At 43.8% G+C, this 27,500-nt stretch overlaps 3 protein-coding genes and 1 pseudogene across 7 annotated transcripts in view; all 4 read left to right on the top strand.

The window, feature by feature from the left end:
* LOC122246998 (uncharacterized) overlaps positions 1-21,257 on the top strand; it is a 21,318-nt gene extending 61 nt beyond the window's left edge. Inside the window, exons 1-5 of one of the 3 annotated variants that reach the window (XM_086549700.1) lie at positions 19,594-19,656; positions 20,094-20,162; positions 20,250-20,383; positions 20,496-20,712; positions 20,746-21,084. In XM_086549700.1, coding sequence (XP_086405826.1) covers positions 19,642-19,656; positions 20,094-20,162; positions 20,250-20,383; positions 20,496-20,712; positions 20,746-20,946 — 636 coding nt within the window. In that variant the 5' untranslated portion in view covers positions 19,594-19,641 and the 3' untranslated portion in view covers positions 20,947-21,084. Of the gene's footprint in view, positions 8-19,593; positions 19,657-20,093; positions 20,163-20,249; positions 20,384-20,495 lie in introns of those variants that run through there. The other 2 variants (XM_086549699.1, XM_086549698.1) reach the window with 2 other exon arrangements.
* Positions 3,656-17,353, top strand: LOC147469369 (uncharacterized; annotated as a pseudogene).
* Positions 21,258-23,332: 2,075 nt separating the features above from the next.
* LOC122247001 (uncharacterized) lies at positions 23,333-25,076 on the top strand. 2 transcript variants are annotated; one of them, XM_086549695.1, is made up of 5 exons: positions 23,333-23,421; positions 23,883-23,951; positions 24,039-24,172; positions 24,285-24,501; positions 24,535-24,911. In XM_086549695.1, the coding sequence occupies exons 1-5, from the start codon at positions 23,407-23,409 to the stop codon at positions 24,763-24,765; spliced, it is 666 nt and encodes a 221-aa protein (XP_086405821.1). In that variant the 5' UTR covers positions 23,333-23,406; the 3' UTR covers positions 24,766-24,911. The 2 variants fall into 2 exon arrangements, with proteins under 2 accessions (XP_086405821.1, XP_086405820.1); XM_086549694.1 differs by having other exon boundaries at positions 24,285-25,076.
* Positions 25,077-27,193: 2,117 nt separating this feature from the next.
* The window catches only part of LOC122247000 (uncharacterized), a 1,656-nt gene continuing 1,349 nt past the window's right edge, over positions 27,194-27,500 (top strand). Inside the window, exon 1 of one of the 2 annotated variants that reach the window (XM_086549697.1) lies at positions 27,194-27,266. In XM_086549697.1, the coding sequence (XP_086405823.1) occupies positions 27,252-27,266 (15 nt within the window). In that variant the 5' untranslated portion in view covers positions 27,194-27,251. The remainder of the gene's footprint in view (positions 27,267-27,500) is intronic. The other variant, XM_086549696.1, reaches the window with a different exon arrangement.

The raw sequence follows: 27,500 nt of genomic DNA, 5'->3' as shown, positions 1-27,500 counted from the left end.
GAAACAGGTAAGCGAGGAGTACGTTTTGAAAAGGAAAGTACAAATGGTCAGTTATTGTTGTCTTCAAAGAACATATACGGTAATTGTAGAAAGATGGGTAAACACGTAACATATTTGTATATATACATACATATATGTATATTTGTGTGTGTGTGTATACATATATATATACATATGTATATAAATATGTATATAAACATATACAGATATATGAATATGCATGTATATATATGTATATATATATACATATATATGTATATATATATATTAGTAAAATGATATATATATATATATATATATAGATATGTATAGATATTATATATATATAGAATAGCGATATATATTTATATATATCTATATAAAATATTTATATGAAATATATATAGTAAATATAAATATATAAAGATGTATATATAAATATGATATGCATATAGATAATATATATAGATAGTAAAGTATATTTATAAAAAATATGAATAGCGTAGAATATATATATATAGAAAGATATATATATATTTAATAAATATCTATATATGGAATATGCATATTTCTGATATATATAATATATATGTATATATCTATATATATATTTATAATATTTATGTATATTATATATATAATAATGTATGTGGAATATTGCAATATATATTATATATTATATTGTTATATATATATATTTTAATATATATATTTATATATATATATAATATGTATATATATATATGATTATGCATAATATATATATAGACTATATATATTTTATGCTATATTATATGATTGCGTATATATAATAGATTAATATATTATATAATAATATATCTATATATTATATATATATATTATGAATATGCATAATTTTCTATATATAATATATATATATTTATATACATATATAAATATATATTATATTTTATATATATATATCACTATTATATATATATTATATATGTATGTATCTATATACTTAAACCATAATGTATATGTGTATATATGTTTATATATATCTATATTTTTATAGATATATATATATATATATTTTATATATATATTTATGTATATAAAGGTAGTATATATATATATATATATATATATATATATATATATATGTATATATGTATGCAAGTGTTTAATCGTATTTCAATGTAAACAGTGATCACCTCATAACATTATAAAAATGGCTGACTGAAAGTATTTGAAAATCTGCATGGAAAGAGTCAGTACAATATATTCATGGAATATGAGAACTACTTTCCTTTCGCGCCATTTCAGCTCCTGATTCTGAGCGTGGTTGTCGCGTCCGTTGCAGCCGCTCCTCAGTTCTTCGCTGACAATCAAGTGGTACGTATTTGGCCTGCTGCTCTTATTCGTAATAGAAAAAATATGGAAGAAATGCAGATTCATCAACACCTTATATTTTACAGCCCATTCCCCACGACTTCGCATATGGCGTAGAAGTAGCCGATACGGGAGATGCAAAGGAACACAAGCAGTCTGTTTCTCCTTCAGGAAGAACCGAAGGCGAATACCGATGGCTTCTCCCCAACGGCCTCTTCAAGTGGGTACTATTTACTAAGGGTGTCAGATACAAATGAGGCACGTTTTCTGCCAGTTATATGATATATCAGATATGGAGGATATGTGTTCTCGTGTATAAATCACGGAATATAAATGTCGGATTTTCCTGCAGCGTCGTCAGGTACTACGTGGACGGTGACTCCGGATTCCAGGCCCAAGTGAGCGAGGAGCCAGGACCCGCCGTCGGAAACTACTACACCAATTCTCTCAGCCAGGAGAGCGCCTCGGGAGTCGTTTCTTCAACCAATCAGGGTTTCGCTCGCAGTTTCAATTTGCAACCCAATATCGGGAGAACTGTTGATGTCATCAGTGCCCCGAGACCCCTCCATCAGGTGCCGTTAAAAAAAAGAAAGAAGAGAGAAGAACCTACTATCACCGCTTGGCCCCCAATTATTTTCTCAGTCTCCTTCACATCTGCCCCAAGGCCAAATCAGGTCTCCTTTCACATCTGCCCAAAGGCCTAATCAGGTCTCCTTCACATCTGCCCCAAGGCCTAATCAGGTCTCCTTCACATCTGCCCCAAGGCCTAATCAGGTCTCCTTCACATCTGCCCCAAGGCCTAATCAGGTCTCCTTCACATCCGCCCCAAGATCCAATCAGGTCTTTTCTTCCGTCCCGGTTTTCAACGTTCAGCAACAGGATTTCGGAGGAGTGATCGACGGAGGCTTCATTGATGGAGGAATCATTGATGGAGGAATCATCGACGGAGGAATCATCGACGACGCCGTCGTCGGCGGGAGATTCAGCAGCAACTTCGACAATTCCTTTGAGAATTCTGCCGTCATTCTTGCAAGAAACAACAGATTCAGAGGATAAGCTTTAGAGCCCCATCTTCTCTCACTTTTGGACAAGATTGCATAGTGATTAGTTTGATCTTCAGGCTACTAAGCAATGACGTCAAACATGACTTATTCTTATACCATACATGCTATTAAATAAGAAAGAGTCATTAGTCTGGAACATCTTAAAAGTGTATTTCAAAAACGACTTACGGATGCAATAAGTCAATCCGCGATTGCCTATGCTATATTGAGCAAAGTGTTTGCTTATTTGTTTTACATTATTGTAAATATTTATGTTGACAATAAACAGAATAATTAGACTTTACCAGACCTTTTATTTAGCTCATATATAGCTTTTGTTACGTATATATTATATATACATACAAATATGCCTACATATATACATATATATATATATAGATAGATATACATCTATATATACATATATATGTGTATATGTATATATATATGTATATATATACATATATTTATATATATGATATATAACATATATATGTATGTAAATGTATATTTCCCTCTCTCTCTCTCTCTCTCATTCTCTCTCACTCTCACTCTCTTCCTCTCTCTCTATCTCTTTTTAACCTCTTGTTGTCCTCATCGACCCCTCACCTGCCGCCTTTCCTGCGACCTTGAGGAGAAGGAGAATCCCCCGAAGTCAGAGGACGCGAGGGCGCTCAAGGTCCAATGCCCTGGATCCTATGCCCTGCGAGGGACGGTCTTCATGCCTGGAAGCACCTGAGGAATGGCCGTAATAGCTTGGGAACAAGGGTGATTGTGATATTCAAGCCGCATTTTTGTCTTGAAATTGATCAAGCCGCGCTTGAGGCCTAGCTGGTTTTCAAAAACGCTCTTTCGACTCTGGCTTGTGACGACAAATATATGTATATATATATATATATATATATATATATATATATATATATATATATATATATATATATATATATATATAGTCTTTGGTACGCTTGACGACTTTATTTTATCTATGTTACTCTAAAGTCCACCTCTAAACTTTAAAGATGCATTTCTGAAAGAAGTTTTTTTTTTATGCACGAACATGCAGTACGCACACCTGTAACCCTTCCACACTCACAAATATTCACCTATTGCTTACGTGCTTGTTGTGCCTGATTTCTAGTCCAAATATAGGTTGTGCCATTCATACAGTATCATTTCTATTGATAACCCACCTATTTTTATCTTTCATTTGTCAAATGTATTTGAATCAATTTTGGAGGATGGTGATACACCGAGGAAACCATTGCATGTGTTTACATATGGCGTGACGCTTGAGCTTGACCATATTTCAAGACACAGTCGACAAGGCTTGATTAAAATCAAGCACGCTTGCTATGTCATCGAGGCTACGCTCAAGATTTGATTCGTTCAATGCAGGAAAGTCGCGAAAGATTCAAGCCCCAAGGCCAAATCAGGTCTCCTTCACATCTTCCCCAAGGCCAAATCAGGTTTCCTTCACATCTGCCCCAAGGCCTAATCAGTCTCCTTCACATCTGCCCCAAGGCCAAATCAGGTTTCCTTCACATCTGCCCCAAGGCCAAATCAGGTTTCCTTCACATCTGCCCCAAGGCCTAATCAGTCTCCTTCACATCTGCCCCAAGGCCAAATCAGGTTTCCTTCACATCTGTCCCAAGGCCTAATCAGTCTCCTTCACATCTTCCCCAAGGCCAAATCAGGTCTCCTTCACATCTGCCCCAAGGCCTAATCAGTCTCCTTCACATCTTCCCCAAGGCCAAATCAGGTTTCCTTCACATCTGCCCCAAGGCCTAATCAGGTCTCCTTCACATCTTCCCCAACGCCTAATCAGGTCTCCTTCACATCTGCCCCAAGGCCTAATCAGGTCTCCTTCACATCCGCCCCAAGGCCAAATCAGGTTTCCTTCACATCTGCCCCAAGGCCAAATCAGGTTTCCTTCACATCTGCCCCAAGGCCAAATCAGGTTTCCTTCACATCTGCCCCAAGGCCTAATCAGTCTCCTTCACATCTTCCCCAAGGCCAAATCAGGTCTCCTTCACATCTTCTCCAAGGCCAAATCAGGTTTCCTTCACATCTGCCCCAAGGCCTAATCAGTTCTCCTTCACATCTTCCCCAACGCCTAATCAGATCTCCTTCACATCTTCCCCAAGGCCTAATCAGGTCTCTTCACATCTGCCCCAAGGCCTAATCAGGTCTCTTCACATCTGCCCCAAGGCCTAATCAGTCTCCTTCACATCTGCCCCAAGGCCTAATCAGGTCTCTTCACATCTGCCCCAAGGCCAAATCAGGTTTCCTTCACATCTGCCCCAAGGCCTAATCAGTCTCCTTCACATCTGCCCCAAGGCCTAATCAGTCTCCTTCACATCTTCCCCAAGGCCCAATCAGGCCTCCTTCACATCTGCCACAAGGCCTAGTCAGGTCGCTGTCACATCTGCCCCAAGGCCAAATCAGGTCTCCTTCACATCTGCCCCAAGGCCTAATCAGGTCTCCTTCACATCTGCCCCAACGCCTAATCAGGTCTCTTCACATCTGCCCCAAGGCCTAATCAGGTCTCCTTCACATCTGCACCAAGGCCTAATCAGATCTCCTTCACATCTGCCCCAAGGCCTAATCAGGTCTCCTTCACATCTGCCCCAAGGCCAAATCAGGTTTCCTTCACATCTGCCCCAAGGCCAAATCAGGTTTCCTTCACATCTGCCCCAAGGCCTAATCAGGTCTCCTTCACATCTGCCCCAAGGCCTAATCAGGTCTCCTTCACATCTGCCCCAAGGCCTAATCAGGTCTCCTTCACATCTGCCCCAAGGCCTAATCAGGTCTCCTTCACATCTGCCCCAAGGCCTAATCAGGTCTCCTTCACATCTGCCCCAAGGCCTAATCAGGTCTCCTTCACATCTGCCCCAAGGCCTAATCAGGTCTCTTTCACATCTGCCCCAAGGCCTAATCAGGTCTCTTCACATCTGCCCCAACGCCCAATCAGGTCTCCTTCACATCTGCCCCAAGGCCTAATCAGGTTTCCTTCACATCTGCCCCAAGGCCAAATCAGGTCTCCTTCACATCTGCCCCAAGGCCTAATCAGGTCTCCTTCACATCTGCCCCAAGGCCTAATCAGGTCTCCTTCACATCTGCCCCAAGGCCTAATCAGGTCTCCTTCACATCTGCCCCAAGGCCAAATCAGGTTTCCTTCACATCTGCCCCAAGGCCTAATCAGGTCTCCTTCACATCTGCCCCAAGGCCTAATCAGGTCTCCTTCACATCCGCCCCAAGGCCTAATCAGGTCTCTTTCACATCTGCCCCAAGGCCAAATCAGGTTTCCTTCACATCTGCCCCAAGGCCTAATCAGGTCTCCTTCACATCTGCCCCAACGCCTAATCAGGTCTCCTTCACATCCGCCCCAAGGCCTAATCAGGTCTCTTCACATCTGCCCCAAGGCCTAATCAGGTCTCTTCACATCTGCCCCAAGGCCTAATCAGGTCTCTTCACATCTGCCCCAAGGCCTAATCAGGTCTCTTCACATCTGCCCCAAGGCCAAATCAGGTTTCCTTCACATCTGCCCCAAGGCCAAATCAGGTTTCCTTCACATCTGCCCCAAGGCCAAATCAGGTTTCCTTCACATCTGCCCCAAGGCCTAATCAGGTCTCTTCACATCTGCCCCAAGGCCTAATCAGTCTCCTTCACATCTGCCCCAAGGCCTAATCAGGTCTCTTCACATCTGCCCCAAGGCCAAATCAGGTTTCCTTCACATCTGCCCCAAGGCCTAATCAGTCTCCTTCACATCTGCCCCAAGGCCTAATCAGGTCTCTTCACATCTGCCCCAAGGCCAAATCAGGTTTCCTTCACATCTGCCCCAAGGCCTAATCAGGTCTCCTTCACATCTTCCCCAAGGCCAAATCAGGTCTCCTTCACATCTTCCCCAAGGCCAAATCAGGTTTCCTTCACATCTGCCCCAAGGCCTAATCAGGTCTCCTTCACATCTTCCCCAACGCCTAATCAGATCTCCTTCACATCTGCCCCAAGGCCTAATCAGGTCTCCTTCACATCCGCCCCAAGATCCAATCAGGTTTCCTTCACGTCTGCCCCAAGGCCGAGTCAGGTCTCCTTCACATCTGCCCCAAGGCCTAATCAGGTCTCCTTCACATCTGCCCCAAGGCCTAATCAGATCTCCTTCACATCCGCCCCAAGGCCTAATCAGGTCTCCTTCACATCTGCCCCAAGGCCAAATCAGGTTTCCTTCACATCTGCCCCAAGGCCTAATCAGGTCTCCTTCACATCTGCCCCAAGGCCTAATCAGGTCTCCTTCACATCTGCCCCAAGGCCTAATCAGGTCTCCTTCACATCTGCCCCAAGGCCTAATCAGGTCTCCTTCACATCTGCCCCAAGGCCTAATCAGGTCTCCTTCACATCCGCCCCAAGGCCTAATCAGGTCTCTGTCACATCTGCCCCAAGGCCTAATCAGGTCTCCTTCACATCTGCCCCAAGGCCAAATCAGGTCTCCTTCACATCTGCCCCAAGGCCTAATCAGGTCTCCTTCACATCTGCCCCAAGGCCAAATCAGGTCTCCTTCACATCTTCCCCAAGGCCAAATCAGGTTTCCTTCACATCTGCCCCAAGGCCTAATCAGGTCTCCTTCACATCTTCCCCAACGCCTAATCAGATCTCCTTCACATCTGCCCCGAGACCCAATCAGGTCTCCTTCACATCTGCCCCAAGGCCTAATCAGGTCTCCTTCACATCTGCCCCAAGGCCTAATCAGGTCTCCTTCACATCTGCCCCAAGGCCTAATCAGGTCTCCTTCACATCTGCCCCAAGGCCTAATCAGGTCTCCTTCACATCTGCCCCAAGGCCTAATCAGGTTTCCTTCACATCTGCCCCAAGGCCAAATCAGGTTTCCTTCACATCTGCCCCAAGGCCTAAGCAGGTCTCTGTCACATCTGCCCCAAGGCCTAATCAGGTCTCCTTCACATCTGCCCCAAGGCCTAATCAGGTCTCCTTCACATCTGCCCCAAGGCCTAATCAGGTCTCCTTCACATCTGCCCCAAGCCCCAATCAGGTCTCCTTCACATCTGCCCCTAGGCCCACTCAGGTCTCCTTCACACCTGCCCCAAGGCCAAATCAGGTTTCCTTCACATCTGCCCCAAGGCCTAATCAGGTCTCCTTCACATCTGCCCCAAGGCTAAATCAGGTCTCCTTCACATCTTCCCCAAGGCCAAATCAGGTTTCCTTCACATCTGCCCCAAGGCCAAATCAGGTGTCCTTCACATCTGCCCCAAGGCCAAATCAGGTTTCCTTCACATCTGCCCCAAGGCCAAATCAGGTCTCCTTCACATCTGCCCCAAGGCCAAATCAGGTTTCCTTCACATCTGCCCCAAGGCCTAATCAGGTCTCCTTCACATCTGCCCCAAGGCCTAATCAGGTCTCCTTCACATCTGCCCCAAGGCCAAATCAGGTTTCCTTCACATCTGCCCCAAGGCCTAATCAGGTCTCCTTCACATCTTCCCCAAGGCCAAATCAGGTCTCCTTCACATCTTCCCCAAGGCCAAATCAGGTTTCCTTCACATCTGCCCCAAGGCCTAATCAGGTCTCCTTCACATCTCCCCCAAGGCCTAATCAGTCTCCTTCACATCTGCCCCAAGGCCAAATCAGGTTTCCTTCACATCTGCCCCAAGGCTAATCAGGTCTCCTTCACATCTGCCCCAAGGCCAAATCAGGTCTCCTTCACATCTGCCCCAAGGCCAAATCAGGTCTCCTTCACATCTGCCCCAAGGCCTAATCAGGTCTCCTTCACATCTGCCCCAAGGCCTAATCAGATCTCCTTCACATCCGCCCCAAGGCCTAATCAGGTCTCCTTCACATCTGCCCCAAGGCCAAATCAGGTTTCCTTCACATCTGCCCCAAGGCCTAATCAGGTCTCCTTCACATCTTCCCCAAGGCCTAATCAGGTCTCCTTCACATCTGCCCCAAGGCTAATCAGGTCTCCTTCACATCTTCCCCAAGGCCAAATCAGGTTTCCTTCACATCTGCCCCAAGGCCTAATCAGGTCTCTTCACATCTGCCCCAAGGCCAAATCAGGTTTCCTTCACATCTGCCCCAAGGCCTAATCAGTCTCCTTCACATCCGCCCCAAGGCCTAATCAGGTCTCCTTCACATCTGCCCCAACGCCAAATCAGGTTTCCTTCACATGTGCCCCAAGGCCAAATCAGGTCTCCTTCACATCTGCCCCAAGGCCTAATCAGGTCTCCTTCACATCTGCCCCAAGGCCTAATCAGGTCTCCTTCACATCTGCCCCAAGGCCAAATCAGGTTTCCTTCACATCTGCCCCAAGGCCTAATCAGGTCTCCTTCACATCTTCCCCAAGGCCTAATCAGGTCTCCTTCTCATTTTCCCCTTGCCCCAATCAGGTCTCCTTCACATCTGCCCCAAGGCCTAATCAGGTTTCCTTCACATCTGCCCCAAGGCCAAATCAGGTCTCCTTCACATCTGCCCCAAGGCCTAATCAGGTTTCCTTCACATCTGCCCCAAGGCCTAATCAGGTCTCCTTCACATCTGCCCCAAGGCCTAATCAGGTCTCCTTCACATCTGCCCCAAGGCCAAATCAGGTTTCCTTCACATCCGCCCCAAGGCCTAATCAGGTCTCTTCACATCTGCCCCAAGGCCTAATCAGGTCTCCTTCACATCTGCCCCAAGGCCTAATCAGGTCTCCTTCACATCTGCCCCAAGGCCTAATCAGGTCTCCTTCACATCTGCCCCAAGGCCTAATCAGGTCTCCTTCACATCTGCCCCAAGGCCTAATCAGGTCTCCTTCACATCTGCCCCAAGGCCTAATCAGGTCTCTTTCACATCTGCCCCAAGGCCAAATCAGGTTTCCTTCACATCTGCCCCAAGGCCTAATCAGGTCTCTTCACATCTGCCCCAAGGCCTAATCAGGTCTCTTCACATCTGCCCCAAGGCCTAATCAGGTCTCTTCACATCTGCCCCAAGGCCTAATCAGGTCTCTTCACATCTGCCCCAAGGCCTAATCAGTCTCCTTCACATCTGCCCCAAGGCCTAATCAGGTCTCTTCACATCTGCCCCAAGGCCAAATCAGGTTTCCTTCACATCTGCCCCAAGGCCTAATCAGGTCTCTTCACATCTGCCCCAAGGCCTAATCAGGTCTCTTCACATCTGCCCCAAGGCCAAATCAGGTTTCCTTCACATCTGCCCCAAGGCCTAATCAGGTCTCTTCACATCTGCCCCAAGGCCTAATCAGGTCTCTTCACATCTGCCCCAAGGCCTAATCAGGTCTCTTCACATCTGCCCCAAGGCCTAATCAGGTCTCTTCACATCTGCCCCAAGGCCTAATCAGGTCTCTTCACATCTGCCCCAAGGCCAAATCAGGTCTCCTTCACATCTGCCCCAAGGCCTAATCAGGTCTCCTTCACATCTGCCCCAAGGCCTAATCAGATCTCCTTCACATCTGCCCCAAGGCCTAATCAGGTCTCCTTCACATCTGCCCCAAGGCCAAATCAGGTCTCCTTCACATCTGCCCCAAGGCCTAATCAGGTCTCCTTCACATCTGCCCCAAGGCCTAATCAGGTCTCCTTCACATCCGCCCCAAGGCCTAATCAGGTCTCCTTCACATCTGCCCCAAGGCCTAATCAGGTCTCCTTCACATCTGCCCCAAGGCCTAATCAGGTCTCCTTCACATCTGCCCCAAGGCCTAATCAGGTCTCTTCACATCCGCCCCAAGGCCTAATCATGTCTCCTTCACATCCCCCCCAAGGCCAAATCAGGTCTCCTTCACATCTGCCCCAAGGCCAAATCAGGTCTCCTTCACATCTGCCCCAAGGCCTAATCAGGTCTCCTTCACATCTTCCCCAACGCCTAATCAGATCTCCTTCACATCTGCCCCAAGGCCTAATCAGGTCTCCTTCACATCCGCCCCAAGGCCTAATCAGTCTCCTTCACATCTGCCCCAAGGCCTAATCAGTCTCCTTCACATCTGCCCCAAGGCCAAATCAGGTTTCCTTCACATCTGCCCCAAGGCCTAATCAGTCTCCTTCACATCTGCCCCAAGGCCTAATCAGGTCTCTTCACATCTGCCCCAAGGCCTAATCAGATCTCCTTCACATCTTCCCCAAGGCCTAATCAGGTCTCCTTCACATCTGCCCCAAGGCCGAATCAGGTTTCCTTCACATCTGCCCCAAGGCCTAATCAGGTCTCCTTCACATCTTCCCCAAGGCCAAATCAGGTCTCCTTCACATCTGCCCCAAGGCCAAATCAGGTTTCCTTCACATCTGCCCCAAGGCCTAATCAGGTCTCCTTCACATCTGCCCCAAGGCCTAATCAGGTCTCCTTCACATCTGCCCCAAGGCCAAATCAGGTTTCCTTCACATCTGCCCCAAGGCCTAATCAGGTCTCCTTCACATCTGCCCCAAGGCCTAATCAGGTCTCTTCACATCTGCCCCAAGGCCTAATCAGTCTCCTTCACATCTGCCCCAAGGCCTAATCAGTCTCCTTCACATCTGCCCCAAGGCCTAATCAGGTCTCTTCACATCTGCCCCAAGGCCTAATCAGGTCTCTTCACATCTGCCCCAAGGCCTAATCAGGTCTCTTCACATCTGCCCCAAGGCCTAATCAGTCTCCTTCACATCTGCCCCAAGGCCTAATCAGGTCTCTTCACATCTGCCCCAAGGCCTAATCAGTCTCCTTCACATCTGCCCCAAGGCCTAATCAGTCTCCTTCACATCTGCCCCAAGGCCTAATCAGGTCTCTTCACATCTGCCCCAAGGCCTAATCAGGTCTCTTCACATCTGCCCCAAGGCCAAATCAGGTCTCCTTCACATCTGCCCCAAGGCCTAATCAGGTTTCCTTCACATCTGCCCCAAGGCCTAATCAGTCTCCTTCACATCTGCCCCAAGGCCTAATCAGGTCTCCTTCACATCTGCCCCAAGGCCTAATCAGGTCTCCTTCACATCTTCCCCAAGGCCTAATCAGGTCTCCTTCACATCTGCCCCAAGGCCAAATCAGGTTTCCTTCACATCTGCCCCAAGGCCTAATCAGGTCTCCTTCACATCTTCCCCAAGGCCAAATCAGGTCTCCTTCACAGCTGCCCCAGGTCCCAGTCAGATCTCCTTCACATCCGCCCCAAGGCCTAATCAGGTCTCCTTCACATCTTCCCCAAGGCCAAATCAGGTCTCCTTCACATCTTCCCCAAGGCCAAATCAGGTTTCCTTCACATCTGCCCCAAGGCCTAATCAGGTCTCCTTCACATCTTCCCCAACGCCTAATCAGATCTCCTTCACATCTGCCCCAAGGCCTAATCAGGTCTCCTTCACATCTGCCCCAAGGCCTAATCAGGTCTCCTTCACATCTGCCCCAAGGCCTAATCAGGTCTCCTTCACATCTGCCCCAAGGCCTAATCAGGTCTCCTTCACATCTGCCCCAAGGCCTAATCAGGTCTCCTTCACATCTGCCCCAAGGCCTAATCAGGTCTCCTTCACATCCGCCCCAAGGCCTAATCAGGTCTCTTTCACATCTGCCCCAAGGCCAAATCAGGTTTCCTTCACATCTGCCCCAAGGCCTAATCAGGTCTCCTTCACATCCGCCCCAAGGCCTAATCAGGTCTCCTTCACATCTGCCCCAAGGCCAAATCAGGTCTCCTTCACATCTGCCCCAAGGCCTAATCAGGTCTCCTTCACATCTGCCCCAACGCCTAATCAGGTCTCCTTCACATCTGCCCCAAGGCCAAATCAGGTTTCCTTCACATCTGCCCCAAGGCCTAATCAGGTCTCTTCACATCTGCCCTAAGACCTACTCAGCTCTCCTTCACATCTGCCCCAAGGCCTAATCAGGTCTCCTTCACATCCGCCCCAAGGCCTAATCAGGTCTCCTTCACATCTGCCCCAAGGCCAAATCAGGTTTCCTTCACATCTGCCCCAAGGCCTAATCAGGTCTCCTTCACATCTTCCCCAAGGCCTAATCAGGTCTCCTTCACATCCGCCCCAAGGCCAAATCAGGGTTCCTTCACATCTGCCCCAAGGCCTAATCAGTCTCCTTCACATCTGCCCCAAGGCCTAATCAGGTCTCTTCACATCTGCCCCAAGGCCAAATCAGGTTTCCTTCACATCTGCCCCAAGGCCTAATCAGGTCTCTTCACATCTGCCCCAAGGCCTAATCAGGTCTCTTCACATCTGCCCCAAGGCCTAATCAGGTCTCTTCACATCTGCCCCAAGGCCAAATCAGGTCTCCTTCACATCTTCCCCAAGGCCAAATCAGGTTTCCTTCACATCTGCCCCAAGGCCAAATCAGGTTTCCTTCACATCTGCCCCAAGGCCAAATCAGGTTTCCTTCACATCTGCCCCAAGGCCAAATCAGGTTTCCTTCACATCTGCCCCAAGGCCAAATCAGGTTTCCTTCACATCTGCCCCAAGGCCAAATCAGGTTTCCTTCACATCTGCCCCAAGGCCTAATCAGGTCTCTTCACATCTGCCCCAAGGCCTAATCAGGTCTCTTCACATCTGCCCCAAGGCCAAATCAGGTTTCCTTCACATCTGCCCCAAGGCCAAATCAGGTCTCCTTCACATCTGCCCCAAGGCCAAATCAGGTTTCCTTCACATCTGCCCCAAGGCCTAATCAGTCTCCTTCACATCTGCCCCAAGGCCTAATCAGGTCTCTTCACATCTGCCCCAAGGCCTAATCAGGTCTCTTCACATCTGCCCCAAGGCCAAATCAGGTCTCCTTCACATCTGCCCCAAGGCCTAATCAGGTCTCTTCACATCTGCCCCAAGGCCTAATCAGTCTCCTTCACATCTTCCCCAAGGCCAAATCAGGTTTCCTTCACATCTGCCCCAAGGCCTAATCAGGTCTCTTCACATCTGCCCCAAGGCCTAATCAGTCTCCTTCACATCTGCCCCAAGGCCTAATCAGGTCTCTTCACATCTGCCCCAAGGCCTAATCAGGTCTCTTCACATCTGCCCCAAGGCCTAATCAGTCTCCTTCACATCTGCCCCAAGGCCTAATCAGGTCTCTTCACATCTGCCCCAAGGCCTAATCAGGTCTCTTCACATCTGCCCCAAGGCCTAATCAGGTCTCTTCACATCTGCCCCAAGGCCTAATCAGTCTCCTTCACATCTGCCCCAAGGCCAAATCAGGTCTCCTTCACATCTGCCCCAAGGCCTAATCAGGTCTCTTCACATCTGCCCCAAGGCCTAATCAGGTCTCTTCACATCTGCCCCAAGGCCTAATCAGGTCTCTTCACATCTGCCCCAAGGCCTAATCAGTCTCCTTCACATCTGCCCCAAGGCCTAATCAGGTCTCTTCACATCTGCCCCAAGGCCTAATCAGGTCTCTTCACATCTGCCCCAAGGCCTAATCAGGTCTCTTCACATCTGCCCCAAGGCCTAATCAGGTCTCTTCACATCTGCCCCAAGGCCTAATCAGTCTCCTTCACATCTGCCCCAAGGCCTAATCAGATCTCCTTCACATCTGCCCCAAGGCCTAATCAGGTCTCCTTCACATCTGCCCCAAGGCCAAATCAGGTTTCCTTCACATCTGCCCCAAGGCCTAATCAGGTCTCCTTCACATCTGCCCCAACGCCTAATCAGGTCTCCTTCACATCCGCCCCAAGGCCTAATCAGGTCTCCTTCACATCTGCCCCAAGGCCTAATCAGGTCTCCTTCACATCTGCCCCAAGGCCTAATCAGGTCTCCTTCACATCTGCCCCAAGGCCAAATCAGGTCTCCTTCACATCTGCCCCAAGGCCTAATCAGGTCTCCTTCACATCTGCCCCAAGGCCAAATCAGGTTTCCTTCACATCTGCCCCAAGGCCTAATCAGGTCTCCTTCACATCTTCCCCAAGGCCTAATCAGGTCTCCTTCACATCTGCCCCAAGGCCAAATCAGGTTTCCTTCACATCTGCCCCAAGGCCTAATCAGGTCTCCTTCACATCTTCCCCAACGCCTAATCAGGTCTCTTCACATCTGCCCCAAGGCCAAATCAGGTTTCCTTCACATCTGCCCCAAGGCCTAATCAGTCTCCTTCACATCTGCCCCAAGGCCTAATCAGTCTCCTTCACATCTTCCCCAAGGCCAAATCAGGTTTCCTTCACATCTGCCCCAAGGCCTAATCAGTCTCCTTCACATCTGCCCCAAGGCCTAATCAGTCTCCTTCACATCTGCCCCAAGGCCTAATCAGGTCTCTTCACATCTGCCCCAAGGCCTAATCAGGTCTCTTCACATCTGCCCCAAGGCCTAATCAGGTCTCTTCACATCTGCCCCAAGGCCAAATCAGGTTTCCTTCACATCTGCCCCAAGGCCTAATCAGGTCTCTTCACATCTGCCCCAAGGCCTAATCAGGTCTCTTCACATCTGCCCCAAGGCCAAATCAGGTTTCCTTCACATCTGCCCCAAGGCCTAATCAGTCTCCTTCACATCTGCCCCAAGGCCTAATCAGGTCTCTTCACATCTGCCCCAAGGCCTAATCAGGTCTCTTCACATCTGCCCCAAGGCCTAATCAGGTCTCTTCACATCTGCCCCAAGGCCTAATCAGGTCTCTTCACATCTGCCCCAAGGCCTAATCAGGTCTCTTCACATCTGCCCCAAGGCCTAATCAGGTCTCTTCACATCTGCCCCAAGGCCTAATCAGGTCTCTTCACATCTGCCCCAAGGCCTAATCAGGTCTCTTCACATCTGCCCCAAGGCCTAATCAGGTCTCTTCACATCTGCCCCAAGGCCTAATCAGGTCTCTTCACATCTGCCCCAAGGCCTAATCAGGTCTCTTCACATCTGCCCCAAGGCCAAATCAGGTTTCCTTCACATCTGCCCCAAGGCCTAATCAGTCTCCTTCACATCTGCCCCAAGGCCTAATCAGGTCTCTTCACATCTGCCCCAAGGCCTAATCAGGTCTCTTCACATCTGCCCCAAGGCCTAATCAGGTCTCTTCACATCTGCCCCAAGGCCTAATCAGGTCTCTTCACATCTGCCCCAAGGCCAAATCAGGTTTCCTTCACATCTGCCCCAAGGCCTAATCAGGTCTCTTCACATCTGCCCCAAGGCCTAATCAGGTCTCTTCACATCTGCCCCAAGGCCTAATCAGGTCTCTTCACATCTGCCCCAAGGCCTAATCAGGTCTCTTCACATCTGCCCCAAGGCCAAATCAGGTCTCCTTCACATCTGCCCCAAGGCCAAATCAGGTCTCCTTCACATCTGCCCCAAGGCCTAATCAGGTCTCCTTCACATCTGCCCCAAGGCCTAATCAGATCTCCTTCACATCCGCCCCAAGGCCTAATCAGGTCTCCTTCACATCTGCCCCAAGGCCAAATCAGGTTTCCTTCACATCTGCCCCAAGGGGACATCGGGTCTGCTTCACAGCTTCCCCAAGGGCTAATCAGGTCTCCTTCCCATCAGCCCCAAGGCCTAATCAGGTCTCCTTCACATCTGCCCCAAGGCCTAATCAGGTCTCCTTCACATCTGCCCCAAGGCCTAATCAGGTCTCCTTCACATCTGCCCCAAGGCCTAATCAGGTCTCCTTCACATCTTCCCCAAGGCCAAATCAGGTCTCCTTCACATCTTCCCCAAGGCCAAATCAGGTTTCCTTCACATCTGCCCCAAGGCCTAATCAGGTCTCCTTCACATCTTCCCCAACGCCTAATCAGGTTTCCTTCACATCTGCCCCAAGGCCTAATCAGGTCTCCTTCACATCTACCCCAAGGCCAAATCAGGTCTCCTTCACATCTTCCCCAAGGCCAAATCAGGTCTCCTTCACATCTTCCCCAAGGCCAAATCAGGTTTCCTTCACATCTGCCCCAAGGCCAAATCAGGTTTCCTTCACATCTGCCCCAAGGCCAAATCAGGTTTCCTTCACATCTGCCCCAAGGCCTAATCAGGTCTCTTCACATCTGCCCCAAGGCCAAATCAGGTTTCCTTCACATCTGCCCCAAGGCCTAATCAGGTCTCTTCACATCTGCCCCAAGGCCAAATCAGGTTTCCTTCACATCTGCCCCAAGGCCTAATCAGTCTCCTTCACATCTGCCCCAAGGCCTAATCAGGTCTCTTCACATCTGCCCCAAGGCCAAATCAGGTTTCCTTCACATCTGCCCCAAGGCCTAATCAGGTCTCTTCACATCTGCCCCAAGGCCTAATCAGTCTCCTTCACATCTGCCCCAAGGCCAAATCAGGTTTCCTTCACATCCGCCCCAAGGCCTAATCAGGTCTCTTCACATCTGCCCCAAGGCCAAATCAGGTTTCCTTCACATCTGCCCCAAGGCCTAATCAGGTCTCCTTCACATCTGCCCCAACGCCTAATCAGGTCTCCTTCACATCCGCCCCAACGCCTAATCAGATCTCCTTCACATCTGCCCCAAGGCCTAATCAGGTCTCCTTCACATCCGCCCCAAGGCCTAATCAGGTCTCTTCACATCTGCCCCAAGGCCTAATCAGGTCTCTTCACATCTGCCCCAAGGCCTAATCAGGTCTCTTCACATCTGCCCCAAGGCCTAATCAGGTCTACTTCACCTCCGCCCCAAGGCCCAATCCGGTCTCCTTCACATCTGCCCCAAGGCCTAATCAGATCTCCTTCACATCCGCCCCAAGGCCTAATCAGGTCTCCTTCACATCTGCCCCAAGGCCAAATCAGGTTTCCTTCACATCTGCCCCAAGGCCTAATCAGGTCTCTTCACATCTGCCCCAAGGCCCAATCAGGTCTCCTTCACATCTGCCCCAAGACCTAATTGGGTCTCCTTCACATCTCCTTCAAGGTCCAACCGGGTCTTTCCTTTAGTCCCCGCCTTCAATACTCAGCACCAGGATTTTGGAGGAGTGATCGACGGAGGCTTCATTGATGGAGGAATCATCGACGGAGGCATCATCGACGACGGCTCTGTCGGCGGGGGATTCGGTAGCAACTTCCACAATGCTTTATAGAATTCTGCCGGGATTCTAGCAAGGAACAGCAGATTTAGAGTTTCAGAACCTTTTATGCTCTTGCTTTCGACCAAGATAGCAAATTGATTACTTTGATCTGTAGAGCACCAAGCTGCGATGTCAAACGGTGTATGCACACAGGAAACAAACTTTTTTGGCATCATGCACATTAATGCATATCATAGCATGTGTGTCTGTCTGATTATTTTCTCTGTTCCTCATTCCAAAGAGACATACAGATACATTCAGTTATATATATATATATATATATATATATATATATATATATATATATATGTATATATATACATATATATATATCCATATGTGTGTATACATAAAAAATATATATATATACCCATATAAGTATACATATATTTGTATTTAAATATATATATATATATATATATATATATATACATATATAAGTATATATATATATATATATCTATATTTATATATATATATATAGATAGATATAAATACATACACACACACAGACACACATACACACACACACACACACACATACACACACACACACACAGACACACATATATATACATATATATATATTTGTATATATATATATATATATATATATATATTATGTATGTATATATGCATATATATATATATATATATATATATATATTATATATATATATATATATACATATATATATACATATATTATACATATATATGTAATGCATATATATATACATATATATATACATATATACATATATATACATATATATGTATATATTATATATATATATATATATTTATATATATATATATATATATGTATGTGTGTATGCATATATATCCATATATATACATATTTATAGATATATATAATATATATAATATATGTATATATTATATATATATATATATATATATGCGTAATATATATATATATATATATATATATACATATATATAGGTGTATTGTGTGGAGAGGCGGACAGGCGAATGCAAAGAGACAAAGTCTCCCCATGTTTAGGTAGTTAAGGTAATTACTTGTCCTTTTCCACAGACATTATGGTGGACTTTTGGAGGGAGAAAATACCTGTTCTTTTAATCGACATCTCCGTGAATTGAATTTGTGAAGAGAAGAGCTATGATACAACTTTTTGATTAAACTAATTAAAAACGGTGACAACGCGACGGTTTCATTTTTACGCTCCCTTTTCATTCCTTGCTCTAAACTCATACACTCGTGTCAACAGACAGGCATAAGTTAAACAGATTGTTTCTGAAGGATGTAACCACTAAAATACTGTGGGTGCCATAACACATAAGTCTAGAGTTACACGAAATGGCTGATGCTCTATCTAGATCATGCAGTCATAAGAATACTATTGAGTATGTACGTAAAACCATAAAAAAAAGCTCTCCACTCAGGCTGAAACCGAGAGAAAAGTCGAGCAAGACACAAGCAGATCAATCATTCACCATAACGCAATGTCCAAGACAAAGCATGTCTACGGCAGTACAGAGTTACGAGGCAAGGTTACGGCTTGGCTACAAATATTACTGGGAACATAGTGTTTCAGACAATGCTGAGGGAACTGAATGTAAGTTGTGCAGTCAACCCTATTCACACACCCTTGACCACTATGTAATGATATGTCCTCTAATTGAAGAGTTTCGTGAAAGAATTGAACGTAAAACATTGTACAATATTGCAACGGCCTTTATAGAAGACGGCATTTTATCAGATATATTACGTATACACAAGAACTTTGCCTGTAATACATAAAATTGCAAGGTCTTTCTAGAGTGATGTACATGCACTACTATGTCTTATGTATATTACTGTGACAGGGTCACAGTAATATCTGCTTCACTAACAATGTATGTCTTAGAATCTAACATGAACTGTACAAACCATTTAGGCATAGTTCCTATGCCTATTCATGTGTATACATTGTATATAGTATGAATAAACTTATCAAAATCAAATAAATCTGAAAAAAGGGAACTGGTGCAAGTTTGTGGAGAATGTGTTAGGGTGCTTTCGTTCTGTAAATGTCCTTCTTCTTCACATACTTCGACCCCGCCCCTTCCGTCCTGCTCCAAGCAGGTAAAAGGCGGGGTTTAGATCAGTTCTTATATCAACATTCAAACACAAAACGATTTATGGTCATTATGCAGTGATTATTTCACCATCATCTAACTCTGTGTGTCAGCTCTCATTGTTCAATATCATGAAGAATAATGCAAGTCAACCAAACCTAATTTTCAAAGTGCATATATCAAAACCGAGAACTGCATATGGCATCCTTACTCTCGTCAGAGGGGGGACTATATAGAGAGGGTCGTAGCCGGACCGCCACACTCACTCCGTCCTTCCCATAGTCATGGCGTCGAAACAGGTGAGCCAGGATATGCAGGGATTTGGAATAAGAAGTTCTCTAGGAAATCTTATTCCTTTGTTCACTTGAAGATACATATACAGGCATACATACGCATATGTGCGTAAGTAGATATATTTATATATAAATATATATATATATATATATATATATATATATATATGTGTGTGTGTGTGTGTGTGTGTGTATGTGTGTGTGTGTGTGTGCATGTATATATATGTAAATGTATACATATATATATGTGTGTGTGTGTCTCTGTTTGTATTAGTGTGTTTGCTATATATTTTTTCTAATATTTTAGACAGCGTTATCGAATACATTGATTACTGTTAAAAATCATATAGAAATCCCTCACATCATGTATGTGAAATACGGAATCCACTGCGAAATGCATTACTTCAAGAATGAACACCTAATTCTCTTTTCCTCCATTTCAGCTTCTGATTCTCAGCGTGGTCGTAGCGGCCGTTGCAGCGGCACCTCAGGTCTTCCGTGACGATCAACTGGTACGTATTTTGGTCTGCTCCTGTTATTCGCGAGAGAAAAAAGGAATTGAAGAAATGAAGCATTAATCAATTCATTCTATTTTACAGCCAATTCCTCACGACTTCTCATATGGCGTACAAGAATCCGATACGGGAGATGCAAAGGAACACAAGCAGTCTGTTTCTCCTTCAGGAAGAACCGAAGGCGAATACCGATGGCTTCTACCCAACGGTCTCTTCAAGTGGGTACTATTTCCTTAGGATGTCGCTTATGTGTGGGGACGTTTTCTGTCACTTATGTAATACATATGTAATGTAGATCTCACGAATTATGAACGTTGGATTTTCCTGCAGCGTCGTCAGGTACTACGTGGACGGTGACTCCGGATTCCAGGCCCAAGTGAGCGAGGAGCCAGGACCCGCCGTCGGAAACTACTACGCCAACTCTCTCAGCCAGGAGACTTCCTCGGGAGTCGTTTCTCCAACGCCTCAGGCTCTCACTCGCAGCTCCAATGTGCAACAACCCAGTGTCGGGAGAATTGATGTCATCAGTGCCTCGAGACCCAACCAGGTCTCCTTCACGTCCGCCCTCAGACCCAACCAGGTCTTCTCTTCCGTCCCTGCTTTCAACGTTCAGCAACAGAACTTCGGAGGAGTGATCGACGGAGGCTTCATTGATGGAGGAATCATCGACGGAGGAATCATCGACGACAGTGTAGTCAGCGAGGGATTCAGCAGCAACTTCGACAATTCCTTTGAGAATTCTGCCGTCATCCTTGCGCGGGACAGCAGACTTAGAGGTTAACTTTAAGAGCCTTATTTTTGATAGACTCGACCAAGATAGCATGGTGCTTACTTTGATCTTCAGGCTACTAAGCAGTGATGTCAAATGGCGTATGATCACAGGAAACAAAACAGGAAATTTTGATATCATGCAAAGCAATACATATCACTATATCAATATTTTGGGATATCTTCAAAGTGTACTTAAAAACCGGCACTGATGCAAAATGTCTACCTGTGATTGTCTATGTTATGTTGAGAAAATGTGTTTCTTCTTTGTTATACATTTCTTGTAAATATTTGTATTGATATAAACAGATAATTAAACTCTAATCGACCTATGATTTACCTTTAATTCAGTTTAGACTACATAAATAATATATATATATATATATATATATATATGTGTGTGTGTGTGTGTGTGTGTGTGTGTGTGTGTAAGGATACATGTGCGTGTCACAAAATATTGAGTTACTCACTGCACTACTTCGCAAATAAAGAATAGATATCACTCATCTTATTCTTTAAAACATTCTAGTATTTTGTTAGAATGTGTTATTTTCAATGAATGTACACTCGTTACAGACAGTAAGAAATCATTTCTGTCTACGGATTGTTCAATTCAGAGTTCGGAGGTGCCTTCAAATTCCTGGAGATGAATGTTGCTAACATTTCACTATCTCTCACTGCAAAACTCTAGTGAAGGATTCCAAATTTAAGTTGCTTAAGAATTGCATAAGATTGCTTTGTATAGATAAGTATTAAGATAGAAAAGACATTTCTAAAGTGTTAAGTATTAATATTCTAGTACAGTCAAGAATAAGGAAAAGCTCAACTGATATTGCCAAACCTAGCCTACCACATGGCCATAAGATATCACCATTTCTTATAGACCTATAATACCCGTTGTCTTCTGTCATACTGCACAAGGATGAGGACTTGCATGCAAAATATGAATAGACACTCAATAGGAAACCGAAAGTTTACAATGTAAGACAAAGACCATATAAACTCAACCACTGGTTCATTGAGCTCAGGGAATTACAAGTTGTCTTACGAAAAAAAAAGAGCTGAACTTTACATCGAAGATTGTATTTCATGTTCTTTTTACTTTTGATACACAATTTAAGAAGGAAAAAGTCCTAACACAATATCCATTGATTAGGTAGGAGTGGCCATTTGATGTGATTTTTCCCTTTACATTTTTTTGGGAGAGGGGGGGGGGAGTTCTTTATACTCCGCCCTTTTAGTTTAACATGGAACCAGCAAATTGTTCAATGATTCTGATTTACAGTATACATATATATATACATATATATACAAATATATATGTATATATATACATATATATAATATATATATATGTATGTATGTATATATATACATATATATATATATATATATATATATATATATATATATATATATATATATATATATATATATGTATGTATATATATCTCCATATCTATTAGTGCATATATAAGTATACAAATAATGAATAAATAAATATATATGTGTGTCCGTGTGTTTATGTATATAAATATTACGATCACAACCCTTCCCGATAGAACTATGTAGACAGAGAGAAAGAGAGGCAAGGAGAAGGGACGATTGATGGATAGATAACCGGAGGAAGTAAAGTGTGTGAGGAGGCAGGCAAAGGAAAGGAAAGAAACAGATTCTGCCCGTATTTAGGTGTTCCAGGAAATATGTTTTTTCCTACTCTACAAAGATCATGATGGACTTATGGTGGAGAAGACCTTTGCTCTCCTGATTACCGTCTTCGTGAACTATTTACGGGTGATGAGGATACAACTTCTTAATATAGCTAATTAAAAGGGTAAAGATGCATCAGCTTCATTTTTAACCTAAGCTAAATTTTAAAAGAATGATGATAATAGTAAAAAAAAATAAAGAAATAGGAATTACATGTTCCATTATATTTTGTGAAGAACTTTTGCTCTCCTGATCGCCATCTCCGTGAAGTCATTAAAAGTGTGATAAGAACACATATCATGAAACTTTTTAATAAAGCTAATTAGAACGGTGAATTTCTAAGTAGAAAAATAAAAAAATACAAGTTTGATTAAAGTCTGTGGAAAATATGTTTGAATGCTTTCATTCTGTAAATGCCCTTCTACACATATTTCGACCCCGCCCCCTCCGTCCTGCTCCTGTCAGGTAATAGGCGGGGTTTAGATTAGTTTTTGTACCACCATTCAAACACAAATCGATTTATGGCTATCACCATATAGTAGTGAGTTTAAAATAATCTAACTGCGTATGTCAGCTCTCATTGTTCAATATCATGGCGAATAATGCAAGTCAACCAAACCTAATTTTAAAAGTGCATATAAAACCGAGAACTGCATATGGCATCCCTACTTCTCGCCACTGGGGTCGTCCTGGCATGCGAGGGGGACTATATAGTCAGGGCTCGTAGCCGGACCATCAGACTCACTCCCTCGTTCCCGTAGCCATGGCGTCGAAACAGGTGAGCCAGGATATGCAGGCATTTGGAATAGGAAGTTCTCTAGGAGTTCTTATTCCTTTGTTCCCTTGAAGATACATATACAGGCATACATACGCATATGTGCGTAAGTATTTATATATATATATATATATATATATATATATATATATATATATATATATATATATATATACATATGTGTGTATGTGTGTATAAATGTATATACACTGTATATATATATATGTGTGTGTGTGTGTGTGTAAAAGTGTGTGTATATACATTATATGTGTGTCTGTGTGTTTCTATGAGTGTGCTTGCTATACATTTTCATTCTAGTATTTCAGACAGTGTTATCCAATACATTGATTACTGTTAAAAATCAGACCTAGAAATCCCTCACATCATGTGTGTGAAATACGGAATCCACTGCGAAATGCACCAATTCAAGAATGAACACCTAATTCTCTTTTCCTTCTTTTCAGCTTCTGATTCTCAGCGTGGTCGTAGCGGCCGTTGCAGCGGCACCTCAGGTCTTCCGTGACGATCAACTGGTACGTATTTTGGTCTGCTCCTGTTATTCGCGAGAGAAAAAAGGAATTGAAGAAATGAAGAATTCATCAATTCATTCTATTTTACAGCCAATTCCTCACGACTTCTCATATGGCGTACAAGAATCCGATACGGGAGATGCAAAGGAACACAAGCAGTCTGTTTCTCCTTCAGGAAGAACCGAAGGCGAATACCGATGGCTTCTACCCAACGGTCTCTTCAAGTGGGTACTATTTCCTTAGGATGTCGCTTATGTGTGGGGATGTTTTCTGTCACTTATGTAATACATATGTAATGTAGATCTCACGAATTATGAACGTTGGATTTTCCTGCAGCGTCGTCAGGTACTACGTGGACGGTGACTCCGGATTCCAGGCCCAAGTGAGCGAGGAGCCAGGACCCGCCGTCGGAAACTACTACGCCAACTCTCTCAGCCAGGAGACCTCCTCGGGAGTCGTTTCTTCAACCAATAAGGCTTTCACTCGCAGCTCCAATGTGCAACAACCCAGTGTCGGGAGAATTGATGTCATCAGTGCCTCGAGACCCAACCAGGTCTCCTTCACGTCCGCCCTCAGACCCAACCAGGTCTTCTCTTCCGTCCCTGCTTTCAACGTTCAGCAACAGAACTTCGGAGGAGTGATCGACGGAGGCTTCATTGATGGAGGAATCATTGATGGAGGAATCATTGATGGAGGAATCATCGACGGAGGAATCATCGACGACAGTGTAGTCAGCGAGGGATTCAGCAGCAACTTCGACAATTCCTTTGAGAATTCTGCCGTCATCCTTGCACGGGACAGCAGACTTAGAGGTTAACTTTAAGAGCCTTATTTTTTATAGACTCGACCAAGATAGCATGGTGCTTACTTTGATCTTCAGGCTACTAAGCAGTGATGTCAAATGGCGTATGATCACAGGAAATAAAAACATGAAATTTTGATATCATGCAAAGCATTACATATCACTATATCATTGTTTTGGAACATCTTCAAAGTGTACTTAAAAACGGCACTGGTGCAAAAAGTCTACCTGTGATTGCCTATGTTATGTTGAGAAAATGTTTTTCTCCTTTGTTTTACATTTCTTGTAAATATTTCTGTTGATGATAAACAGAATAATTAGACTTTTATCGACCTATCATTTACCTTATATTCAGTTTAGACTACGTATATACATATACATACGTATGGATACATGTGCGTGACAAGTTACTCACTTCATTACTCATTGCATTACTTCACAAACATAGAATGGACATCACTCATCTTACTCTTTGAAACATTCTAGTATTTTGTTAGAATGTATTATCTTCTATGAATGTGCACTCGATGCTTCGGAACCAGTTACAGACAGGAAGAAATCATATCTGTCTACGGATTGTTCAATTCAGAGTTCAGAGGGGCCTTCAAATTCTTGGAGGTGAATGTTGTTGACATTTCACTATCTCTCACTGCAAAACTGTAGTGAAGGATTCCAAATTTAGGTTCCTTAAGAATTGCACAAGATTCTTTTCTATAGATAAGTATTAAGGTAGAAAAGAAATGTCTGAAGTGTTGAATATCAATATTCAAGTACAGTCAAGAATTCGGAAAAGCTCAACTGATATTGCCAAACCTAGCCTACCACATGGCCTTATTTTATTCCCATTTCTTATAGACCTATAATAACCATTATCTTCTGTCATACTGCACAAGGATGAGGACTTGCATGCAAAATATGAATAGACACACAATAGGAAACCGAAAGTTTACAATGTAAGACAAAGACCATGTAAATTCAACAACTGGTTCATTAAGCTCAGGGAATTACAAGTTGTCTGGCGGAAAAGTAGAGCTGAACTTTACATCGAAGATTGTATTTCATGTTCTTTTTACTTTTGATATACAATTTCAGAAGGAAAAAGTCCTTACACAATATCTATTGACTAGGTAGGAGTGGCTATTTGATGTGATTCTTCCCTTTACATTTTTCCCGGGGGAGGGGGGGTTCTCTATACTCCACCCTTTTAGTTTAACATGGGACCAGCAAATTGTACACTGATTGTGGTTTACAGTAATCATATATATATATATATATATATATATATATATATATATATATATATATATATATACATATACATATATACATATATACATATATACATATATACATATATAATATATATATATATACATATATATACATATATAATATATACATATATACATATATATAAACATGTTCGTACATATGTTTATATATACAGTATATATATATGTGTGTGTGTGTGTGTGTGTGTGTGTGTGTATCTATATCTGTAAGTGCATATATAAGTATATAAATGATAAATAAATAGATAAATAAATGTGTGTGTTTATGTATATAAATATTACGATCACAACCCTTCCCGACAGAACTATGTAGACAGAGAGAGAAAGAGAGGCAGGGAGAAAGGACGATAGATGGATAGATAACCGGAGGAAGTATAGTGTGTGAGGAGGCAGGCAAAGGAAAGGAAAGAAACAGATTCTGCCCGTGTTTAGGTGTTCCAGGAGATAATTTTTTTTCCTGCTCTATAAACATCATGATGGACATATGATGGAGAAGACCTTTGCTCTCCTGATTACCGTCTTCGTGAACTAATTACGTGTGATGAGGATACAAATTTTTAATATAGCTAATTAAAAGGGTAAAGATGCATCAGCTTCATTTTTAACCTAAGCTAAATTCTAAAAAAATATATAATAATAGTAAAAGATAAAGAAATAAGAATTACATGTTCCTATATTTTGTGAAGAACTTTTGCTCTCCTGATCGCCATCTCCGTGAAGTCATTAAAAGTGTGTTAAGAACACAGATCATGACACTTTTTAATAAAGCTAATGAGAAGGGTGAATTTCCAAATAAATAAAAAAATACAAGTTTGATTAAAGTCCGTGGAAAATATGTTTGAATGCTTTCATTCTGTAAATGCCCTTCCTCACATATTTCGACCCCGCCCCCTCCGTCCTGCTCCAGTCAGGTAATAGGCGGAGTTTAGATTAGTTTTTGTACCAACATTCAAACACAAATCGATTTATGGCTATCACCATATAGTAGTGAGTTTACCATCATCTAACTGCGTATGTCAGCTCTCATTGTTCAATATCATGACGAATAATGCAAGTCAACCAAACCTAATTTTTAAAGTGCATATACAACCGAGAACTGCATATGGCATCCCTACTTCTCGCCACTGGGGTCGTCCTGGCATGCGAGGGGGACTATATAGTCAGGGCTCGTAGCCGGACCATCACACTCACTCCCTCGTTCCCGTAGCCATGGCGTCGAAACAGGTGAGCCAGGATATACAGGCATTTGGAATAGGAAGTTCTCTAGAAGTTCTTATTCCTTTGTTCCCTTGAAGATACATATACAGGCATACATACGCATATGCACGTAAATATATATATATATATATATATATATATATATATATATATATATATATATATATATATATATGCAAATGTATATGTATATATAAAAGTGTATATATATATTAAATGTGTGTCTATGTTTGTATGAGT

Source organism: Penaeus japonicus, unplaced genomic scaffold (genome assembly GCF_977035675.1).
Source record: "Penaeus japonicus unplaced genomic scaffold, GWHDUDI00000001_assembly GWHDUDI00000022, whole genome shotgun sequence".
NCBI classification, from domain to species: Eukaryota; Metazoa; Arthropoda; class Malacostraca; order Decapoda; family Penaeidae; genus Penaeus; species Penaeus japonicus.
This window is presented reverse-complemented; position numbering and strand designations above follow the sequence as displayed.

Bases quoted from the DNA above. Each gene is read 5' to 3' on its own strand.
- LOC122247001 (XM_086549694.1), top strand. The intron at 23,952-24,038 runs GTACGTATTTTG...TCTATTTTACAG, and splicing joins TCTTCCGTGACGATCAACTG to CCAATTCCTCACGACTTCTC. The intron at 24,173-24,284 runs GTGGGTACTATT...ATTTTCCTGCAG, and splicing joins CTACCCAACGGTCTCTTCAA to CGTCGTCAGGTACTACGTGG.